The following is an 11,110-nucleotide window of genomic DNA, read 5'->3' on the forward strand; positions in this document are numbered from 1 at the left end:
TTTTTTTTGTTTTTATTTTGGTTTTATTCTTTTGAGATTTTGTTAGTTTGTTTTGTTTCTGGTGTGGCTATGTGGTCTAGTGGTATGACACTCGCTTTCGGATCGGAAGGTCCTGGGTTCGAGCCTCGCGCTCGGCGCACAGTTGAGTCCTTGGAAAAGGCTCTTTACTCACATTCTCTCACCGTACTCAGGTGTAAAACGAGTACCTGGCCGTTAACAGCGTTGTATTTGTCCGAAAAATTATAATATCGCCTAACAGGCGTCATGTCCCCACCAGTACCATCATCATCTTCATCATCATCATCATCATCATCATCATCATCAGCAGCAGCAGCAGCAGCATCATCATCATCATCAAAGTCACCATCCATATACATTATCTACTCTACACGTTAAATGTTGCTGTTGACCAAGGACCCCTTGTAAGACGCTTTGAGCACATTTAGTGGATATTGCCTATATAAAGCTAAATTATTTATTTATTTATTTATTTATTTATTTATTTATGTATTTATTTATTTATTCATTTATTTATTTATTTATTTATTTATTTATTTATTTATTTAGGAAAACTGCTAAATTCAAATCCCATAATATTATCATCTTTGAGTGTAAAATAAATCAATTTTAGAAACCCAAATAACCTTAACAGCATAGTTAAGTCCTTGGAAAAGGCTCTTTACTCACATTCTCTCACAGTACTCAGGTGTATAATGAGTACCTGGGCGTTAACAGCGTTCTCTCCGTTCGAAAAAAAAATGTACTATCGCCTAACAGACGTCATGTCATGTCTCGTCGTAAATGTTAAGGTGTGTTGCTGTTGGCCAGGGACCTCTTATAAAGCGCTTTGAGCACGTTTAGTGGGTACGCTACATTTAACCTCAATTTTGTAGTTATGTTTTAAAAGTAAATAATTTATTAATAATAATGAAAATATCGCGCCTATTCCATGTACAAACAGCCCTGGGCGATTTTTCAACACAAACACCAATGCTATAATTACAGATCATCCACAAGGCATGCTTAAGACATGCATATCATGAACAATAATCCATATAACGGCATAACTGGTTTTAATCTATTAAATATTTCCTAATAAAATAAATCTTAATTAAAAATTTTAATAGACTTCTGTCTCTTGTGCATGTCGACATAACACCGTTTGGAACCGGTGGGGAACTTTTATGATTTAAATTCATATAGTAACTTATTAATTCTAGAAATACCAGCCCCCCCCCCCCCCCCTTTTCCGTCCCACAATAAAAGAAGATAAAAAACAAACAAATAACAATAATAAATGTACATTAATATGGCGCTTATGCAGAAGCTTCGAAGCGCTTCACATTGACCATCAGTAAAAATTTAAAAAAAAAAAAAATCATTAAACATAATCCATATAAACAGCAACTGGTTTTAATCTATCAAATATTTCCTAATAAAATAAGTCTTAATTAAAATTTTTAATAGTTTTCTGTCTCGTCTTGTGTATGTCGACATAACACCGTTTGGAACCGGTGGGGAACTTTTATGATTTAAATTCATATAGTAACTTATTAATTCTTTAATGGAAATACCACCACCCCCCCCCCCCCCCCCCCCCGTCCCCTAAAATAAAAAAAAGAAAAAAAAAAAACCCCAACTCTACTTTTCAGTTTCAGTACGGTAGATCGTTTATAATGTTTCGTCGAAATCGCGTCAGCTCAATAGATAGGTTTATATATTATATATTACTTATGGGTTGTTTTTCCTTATCGTGTCACGGCTTTTGACAGCATATAATAAATATTCTCTAATAAAATAATATATCTATTCTTTAAAAAAAAAAAAAAGAAGGAAAATAATAGGGTTGAGAATCAACGTTGTTCCGTACAGTCAAGATTAAATTTTAACATCGAGCACAGACTTACTACTGGCAAATTTAAAAACTATAAAACTATTTTTCACATATTTTTGATATATCTACGAAGACATAATTTGCAATCCTTTCCTTAATTAAGGTTAATTTATTGCCCCGTTGGATTGAATGAAACGGTTATTTAGAATATAATTTGTTAGACGAGTAATCAGACAGAATTTATGAAGGACAACTAACAGACAAAGCCGAAAAGCTGATATACAGAGAAGTGGTAAGACCTGGAATGAGATTAAAAAGTTAGCTCAGGATGGAGAAGGATGGAAACTGTTTGTCTGTGGCCTATACCCTGACCCAGGGTGAAAAAGGCAATGATGATGATGATGATGATGATGATGATGATGATGATGATGATGATTTGGTTTGCTTGTTTTTAAAGGTTTTACGCCGCTTGCAACACATTAAGGTTATATCAGCGCCAGTAAAAAGGAAGAAAATAGGATAGTAAAAAGTTCTAGAATTACAATAAAGCATCCAAGAAAAGAGAAGACAAAGGGGAATTGGTTCAAATAAGAAACAGGTGTAGATTCCAAAAGCACACTATCAAAGTACTTAGTTTGAGATCACTAAAAGTCTCATCCAGACACAAGCACAGGTCCCCGCTAAGAGGAATACACTCAAGTGTTTTACAAATCATACACAATATAAAGAAACATAATGCAGTGCATAACAGAGAGATGATTGACAAGGAAAAAAATTATCATCTCCCAAAACTCTAACAACACATTTAACTGTTTCCCTCCCAGCCAGGGCCTGGACAAAATCAAGTAATCTCATTCCAAGACAAAGATAGGAAGCATGTTGGAAAACAGATATAGGTGGGTAGAAGACACAGTAAGTACCTCCCTGCCCATTATGGGAGGTAAGGAACCCCACCCAGTGAGTCATTTGACCTTCGGATGTGACATAATTTGGCCGCCGTTATGTTCCATCCTTGGCGGGGTGTCCATACCCAAGAGCAACACTTTAAGTAAGGGGGGGGGGGGGGAGTATAAAATTATAAGTTTTTCCGGACAGAGACAACACTGTAAACGGCCAGTTACTCGTTTTACACCTGAGTACGGTGAGAGAATGTGATTAGTAGCCTTTTCCATGGACTGAACTATGCACCGCTCAAAGCGGGACTCAAACCTAGGATCTTTCGATCCAAAGGCGAGTGTCATGCCACTAAACTACAAAGCCGCCGATTACAATGTCTTAGAGTGAGTTCATTATCTACTAAATCAGTCCCATGATAGGTGGACAAAGAAAAGTAAAAAATAAAAGTGTTATGTCAAATAAAAACTGGTTCAAATCTCATTGGAAGTGTAAAACCATTCTTCCGAAGGACTGACCATTTACCTTGTGCAATTATTAAATTTCTGGTTTCAAAGGGACGGAATCTTATTTTCTCTTCTAAATATAATATTATATTGGTCGTAAATAAAGATCCTCTCTCTTTTACGTCCCGAAATCCTAAGAATCTTTCAATACATCCTGCTACTAAAATAGTAGCAGGATTTACTGTTAGTCCTCCAGAGGACTGGAAGAATTTGTTTGTTTTTAAGGGTTTTACGGCGCTTGCAACACATTTAGGTCATATCAGCGCCAGTAAAAAGGAAGAAAATTGGATAGTAAAGACATTCTTGGTGTACAATTAAAAGGACTTGGAAGAAAATATAAGACACAGGGGAAATGGTTGAAATAGGGAACAAATTCAGATGTAGATTCCAAGAGCACACTATCTGTGTACTTAGTTTGAGATCACCTGCTAAAAGTCTTAACCAGACACCAGCAAAAGATCCCACTAAGAGGAATACGCTCAAATGTTTACAGATCATTTGTTTAAAAAAATAACAGTAACATAACAGAGAGATGATTTACAAGGAAAAAAAATATAATTTCCAAAAGTTATCTATACATTTGACTGTTTCCCTCCCAGCCAGGACCAGGACAAAACAAAGTAATCTCATTCCAAGACTAAGAAAGAGAGTATTTTGGAAAACAGATAGAGGGGGATAGAAGACACAGTATTTGCTTCCTTGCCCACTATGGGAAGTCAGGAACTCCAACCAGTAAGACTCTCTCTATTAACAACAAGAGATGAAGTGAGTAGGAAAGTGCCAGAAGACAATAGAGAATAACAATTTGGCGGGGGTTTGAACCCACGACCTTACTGGTACGACAACTCCGCCTGGCCGGGGAGAGCGTGACTCTACCGTATGAGCTATCCACGATAGTTATGCCACCTTATAATTCAATATGTAACCGATTCACTGTTAGCCCTCAGAAGGAATGGAAGACTAGAATGTGAGATGTCACGTCTTTTCGGCCTTATTCAAAAGTCCTTTCCACAACGGCGGAACTGGTATCTATCTCAGTGTTATTGCTTCTTTCACCATAACCACCATCATCACAACCACAGTATCATCAACATCATCATCATCATATTCACCACCACTACCATCATCATCAGCAGCAGCAGCATCATCATCAAAGTCACCATCCATGTTTTTGTTTTTAAGGGTTTTACGGCGCTTGCAACACATTTAGGTTATATCAGCGCCAGTAAAAAGGAATAAAATGCGATAGTAAAAAGTTCTAGAATTACAATTAAAGCACCCAAGAAAAAGTAAGACAAAGGGGAATTGAGAACAAATAGGGCTCAGATGTAGATTCCAAGAGCATACCACCAATGTTCTTAGTTTGATATCACCTACAAGTCTCATCCAGACACAAGCACAAAATCCAACAAAGAGGAACACACTCAAATGCTTACATTATACATTCAAAATAAAAATAATAATACATAACAGAGAGATGATTTACAAGGAAAAAATATCATCTCCCAAAACAATAACTATGCATTTGACTGTTTCCCTCCCAGCTAGGATTCCGGCCAGTGCCAGGACAAAACCAAGTAATCTCATTCCGAGACAAAGACAGAAATCATGTTGGATAACAGATATAAGGGGATAGAAGACACAGTTTGTACCTCCCTGCCCGCTATGGGAGGTCAGGATCCCCACCCAGTCACCATCCATCTTTCCTTATCTACTCTCATATTTGAAGAAACAGACAAAAAAACAAAACAACCCCCCCCCCCCCAAAAAAAAAACAAACAAACAAAAAAAACAAAAAACAAAAACAAACTACTTTTCATCATAGAATTACATAATTTTATTTTTTCATTCATTTTTTGAAAATACATAAATTTCTTCATGAAAATACACTATATTCATTTGTAAACAAAATGAAAATCTAGGGAAAAAAACTTTCATTTTTATGGAAGAATAATAGATACACAATATAATATAAACAAATCTTATGTTTTCTGAGAAAATAAACAATCAAACATATATTATTATAATCAATAAACATCAATTATGAGATCCGGCTATTTACATATATTTACACACGTAAACATTCCAACTTGAATCTTTCAACATATGCATGGTGACTTGTAAATGTTGATTTTGGTGACTTGTAAATGTTGATTTTGGTGACTTGTAAATGTTGATTTTGGTGACTTGTAAATGTTGATTTTGGTGACTTGTAAATGTTGATTTTGGTGACTTGTAAATGTTGATTTTGGTGACTTTTTAATGTTGATTTTGGTGACTTGTAAATGTTAATTTTGGTGACTTGTAAATGTTGATTTTGGTGACTTTTAAATGTTGATTTTGGTGACTCTTAAATGTTGATTTTGGTGACTTGTAAATGTTGATTTATATTATCAAATTATTTATAAGGAGGAGGATATGGTCAATATATAAGTGTCATGGATTGGATTCTTTGCATATTATAATAATATGTAACATTGAAACAAAAATATACACACACAGATATATCCCCCTCCTCTCTCTCTCTCTCTCTCTCTCTCTCTCTCTCTCTCTCTCTCTCTCTCTCTCTCTCTCTCAGATACACACTACATACACACACATTATCTCTCTGACACACACACACTCAGACACACACTACATACACACACACACATTATCTCTCTCTCTCTCTCTCTCTCTCTCTCTCTCTCTCTCTCTCTCTCTCTCACACACACACACACTCAGACATACACTACATACACACACATTATCTCTCTCTCACACACAAACACACACCACAAACATCCATCATAAGATATTCAATGAAAAAATGGGAAAGTGTGTTCCGTTCCCAATTATTTTCATTGACCAAACAAGAGGTAGACAACCAATTGTGACCCATCGTCTCAAAACGGTATTATATCGGAACGAACCAGATGCTTAAAAGGTGAATTTAATGTTAAAACTGGTCAAAAATATAAATTGTTAGCATCAGCACCCTAAAATATGGTATCCATTCTCCTCAATAACACATACAAACTCAACAAAAGTCTGATATTTCTGGCTACAAATTCAATTTTCAACATCTTAACCATCCCGACTTGATACCGTTTTGAGACAAAGGGTCACCATTACAGCTTTAAAAACGTTTTGATAATTTTGACTGCGGCATCAATAATAATACAATTCATCTCAGTAGACCGGCTACCATTGAAAACAAAACGACAAAATACAATATTATTATTTTGTTTTCGTTTATATAATTACAAATGTTGGACAAATTAAATCTCTCTCTCTCTCTCTCTCTCTCTCTCTCTCTCTCTCTCTCTCTCTCTCTCTCTCTCTCTCTCTCTCTATATATATATATATATATATATATATATATATATAATATATAATATATATATATATATATATATATATATATATATAAACATCTATCTCTCACAATATTCTCTAATAATAACAATAATATGGCAATCTATTGGATGGATCCATTGAACATTGTTGTTATTAATTAATGTCATTGGTATTACGACATGAGAGATTGACGAATGATTCGATGTGCCCCACCGGCTCCAAACGGTATGATGTCGACATGTACAAGAAGTCAGAAAACTGAATTTTAAGTGTAAATATATGAAATAGAAGTGAGGTTTGATTTGCTTTATGAAATGGGATGAGTGTCATAATTTCATCAACTATAAATAAAAAGATGACATTTTGTGATGAAGGTGATCTGGATTTCGAATTCAATTTTAGGTTTAAATTTCATCCCCGACATCATACTGTTTTGACACGTTTGGTTACATATGATGATGATGATGATGATGATGATGGATAAGAGGATGACGATGATGATGATAATGAGATTATGATAGATGATGATGATGATGGTGGTGGTGATGGTAATGATGATTTACAATGCTTTACAATGCTTTTATATTTACAATACTTTGAGTATGTTACGGTACGATGACACACCTTTCACAAATGGTAATGTAAAGAAGAAAGAAAAACAAATCAGGTGAGACGAACACTTTCAAATTTAAAGTTAATCAACTAGTCCTTTAAGTAATGTTATATAATAATATATTCCTTTATATAAATATCTTATTCTGACAACTCAACATCTATCAAAATTGAAAAAAAAAAAAAAAAAAAACCAAGGAAAAAAAATAAAATTATACAGTGGATGGCGGATTACTCGAGGCCGCGGAAGCGAGGACGAGAGACGAATGCGCACAACCAACATGGGTGACGTCCAATCAAGGGACGCTACTCTTCCACTAATCCCATTCCCTATAAGTAGATTTTTTATGTAAGTCCCATGTTTTGATGCTTTTTTTCTTCTTCTCATTCCCATCAGTAGTAGCAATCGTAATAACGGATAGCCTGACACTGACTAGGGCATAATGTCATATTTTCACGACATTTATTTATAGGTTAGCGCAGTGTCTGTTACGTTTGTCATTACTAGTAGGGCTCAAGGAAGCAAACTATGATTCTATTGGTTGAACTATTGAATACAAGTCAAGAGAGGAAATGTCTTTTTGTGCGCATCGACTTTAAATTTAACGTTATATTTATTTTTATTTAATGTGGGGGGGGGGGGGGGGTCAGTGTAGTCTATGAATTTATGAAGGCTACACCCCAGCTCTCTATAATATGAAAAAAACTAGGACGTTAAACTCATTTTTTTATGGATAACGCGAACTTTTTTTCTTAGGTCCCATCGACATTCGGTTAACCGACATCCACTGTAAACATTAAATAATATGGAAAATCACCGGCGAATGGTTTAAAAGTATCTTAACCATCAAAGAAAAAGTAAAAATATAAAGTAGAACACACTTAAATCAAACACAAGTTAATCCTATATTATCGTTGTTATTGATTTCCCAAGTTAGTCCTTGAAGTGTCCCATCTCTTTAGTTGGTCTGCTTATCTAAATTTCTTTTTTTTTTTAAATTGAATTTTGCCTCAAACAATTGATTTTCTAAGCTGCCGCGTCCCTTGAAATGTCCAAAATGATTTTATTTTCCTGCAATTTCTTATTTCTCAGAAAAAATTTCGTCTGTTCGGATTTACTTTTACTTATTATCGTTTTAATAGTTGGCTGAAAGGGGGTTTTAAGCCCGAAACGTTCAGAGTTAAGTTTCTGTTATTTTTATCGTATTTGAAGCTGTTATATTTATTTTTAGCCAGTGCTTATTGCAGTCCACAGACTCTAGCAGCCTTGTATAACCGTTGTGTGTCCGTGGAAATCGTCATTTCCGGTCTCTCTGAGAAATAGCAGATTTACACATGAAGATCAAAGGTTATAGTCGAAAACAGGCACGATTTCAATGTTGTTAAAATTGTCACTATTGCTGCTGCTGTTGTTGTTGCTTAAATGGCAGAGTTCATTAGGTTGAAGGAACCCAGGGGAGGAGAGAGCGGAGTGGGATGAAGGAGAGGGAGTGGATACTGGGGACAGTTGGTATGTAAACCTCCCTGGGGAGTCTTGCAGGTTGGAGAGGATAATATTGTCATTGTTGCTGCTTGTGATGGTGTTGATACAGCATGGTGTGAGAGATGCTCCGTATGGGAGTGTTTGGAAAGCGGGAATGGATGAGAATGAAGATGACACGCCTTGTTGAAATGATTCAATGTCTGCTAAGGTTATGCCAGATAGATCATTCTCCGTTGGATCTGAGGGATATTGGTTATTATTATTACTGTCATCATTATTGGGGGAATTTTGGAATATGGTCTGGTTTTCGAATGAAGTGTTGTTGTTGTTGTTGTTACTGTTGGAGGTGAGTAAGGTGTGTTGTGCATTTGATGAGGACACGCAAGATAGTGTGTTGCTATTGTTGTTTGATGACGAGGAAGGAATCAAATTCTGTTGTACAAGGTTTGGAGGTACACAGCTTAGAATGGGTGAAGAAAGATTGGGGTCAAGGAGAAATCGACTGGCTTGGGTGGCTGTGTCAACTGGAAAAGGGGAACTCTCTGGAGAAGCTAGGCTTAAAGGAGGCGGTAGGTTGCTTCTCTTGAAGTCGTGACTTACTTTTTCTTGACTATTTGGGTGAGTCTCATTCTGCATGAATATCTTGCTGAGGTTTCTGACTACTGGTGGTTTGTAGATTGTGTTTGATGCTGCTTGGCTGAGACTGATGGAAATCTTGGGACTTTCTCTAGATTGGGGATCAGAAAATATCAAGTCTTCTTGGATGAAATTGTTGCCTTTAGAGTGAGGATATTCTTCTTCGGCTTCGACTGTGGGCGATACGTAAAGGCCTGCCATATTTTCACTTTCCAGCAAAGACTTGATTATTTCACTGAGGTCTTCAGAAGCTTCCTGCTCTGGCTGGAGATTACTTGAATCACTGCCCCAACTCGTTAAGTTTATTGAGGGAGTTTGAAAAGTGTCCATGCTGCTGATGTTGCTACTACTGTTTGTTGTTGTTAGTGTTGTGTTGAAAGAGGCAGAGGAAGAAGAAGATGATAGATTGGAACTGTCTATGGCAGTTAGATCATGAGAAGGGAGCATTGTTAGGATTTCTTGAAGTGATGGATCTGAAGAGTTTGTGAGACAAGTTATTTGGGGTGAAGATTTGGCACAGGTGTGTGAAATTGGCGTTGATGTTTTGGGTCTGACTTTCAACTTTGGCGTGTTGGAATGTGACTTGCTGTTAAGCAATGATGTGTATGCGAATTGGGACAATTTGCAGTTTTGGCTTTTCTCGTGCTCTGAGATGAGTTGTTGTAGATGGTTGACTTGTTCGCGAAGGTTTTGAACTTCTTGTTTCATATCCACGTTCTCTTTGATTGCCATCTGCATTTCCTGTTGAGAAAATAGAAATAGGCTGATTTAAACAAGATTATATTATTATGATGAGTGAATATATAGATAACACAACTTTGTATTTCACATCGGGGGTCCCGATAGCTCAGGTGGTTGATCATTCACTTCACGACAGAATAATAGAGGTCAATCCCAGGTGAGGTCGAGATCTTTTTCTGACAACCCCCCCCCCCCCCCTACTCTCCACCCAACAGTGATTGTGTAGCTGTAGAAACCCTTTTCGGTCTCCCTAGATGGTATGTGAAGTATTAGGATTTTAATTGATTTAGTTGTTGGCTGAAAAAAAAGAATGGTAGCCCAAAACCTTTTTCTTTTTAATTTGTTATATTCAATACAATTATAACGCCAAAAATGGGGGGTTAAATACAACCAAAAAGAAAAATAGTTAGTAATAATCACAAAAAAATATTTTCTGCTTCACATCTGGGTTTGTTTTGATGATTGTTTTCTTTTTCTTTTGCTGTTTTTTTTTTCTTCTTTTTTTTTAAATTTTTGTTTACTACTAGATATATCAAACTTACTAACCTGACTAGCTAGTAGTTGTATTTTCTTCTTCTTCATTCTGCATCTCCTGGCAGCTCGACGATTCTGTTCTTTCCTCGCTTCCTTTCTCTCAATCTCTCTCTTGGTCAACTGTGATAAGAATAATTAAATCAATAATATATATCGTTATGGGAAAAAAATAGAAACAAGGCCGGGGGGGGGGGGGGGGGGGGGGGGGGGGGGGGGGGGGGGGGGGCAAAGAAAAAATTAAATGAATAAAAATATTATAAAAATAAAAACCCACAAAAAAACCCCCCAACCCAAAAAAAATATAACCCCCCCCCCCCCCCCCCCAATAAAAAAAAAAAAAAACAAAATAACTAAATTAAAAAAAAAACAAAACAAACAAAAAACAAACAATTCTGTGGCCCTTTTTAAAAATAACCAAAATAAAATAAATAATAAAAATTTCATATCAAAAAAAAACGCTTTTTAAATTTCCCCCATTCAAATTTTCTATAACTTTTGAAGACCATGTCGATTGTGTTTTTCAATGCCTTC

General features: G+C 36.0%; 1 protein-coding gene across 2 annotated transcripts in view; it reads right to left on the reverse strand.

The window, feature by feature from the left end:
- Positions 1–8,166: 8,166 nt before the first annotated feature.
- LOC144962511 (uncharacterized) overlaps positions 8,167–11,110 on the reverse strand; it is a 33,766-nt gene continuing 30,822 nt past the window's right edge. For both annotated transcript variants that reach the window (XM_078895516.1, XM_078895515.1), the window contains exons 3-4: positions 10,592–10,699; positions 8,167–10,045 (exon numbers count right to left, since the gene is read on the reverse strand). In XM_078895516.1, the coding sequence (XP_078751642.1) occupies positions 8,528–10,045; positions 10,592–10,699 (1,626 nt within the window). In that variant the 3' untranslated portion in view covers positions 8,167–8,527. The remainder of the gene's footprint in view (positions 10,046–10,591; positions 10,700–11,110) is intronic.

The sequence above is a fragment of the Berghia stephanieae genome, chromosome 1 (assembly GCF_034508935.2).
Source record: "Berghia stephanieae isolate SIO BIC M18660-M18661 chromosome 1, UCSD_Bste_1.3, whole genome shotgun sequence".
Classification (NCBI taxonomy): Eukaryota; Metazoa; Mollusca; class Gastropoda; order Nudibranchia; family Aeolidiidae; genus Berghia; species Berghia stephanieae.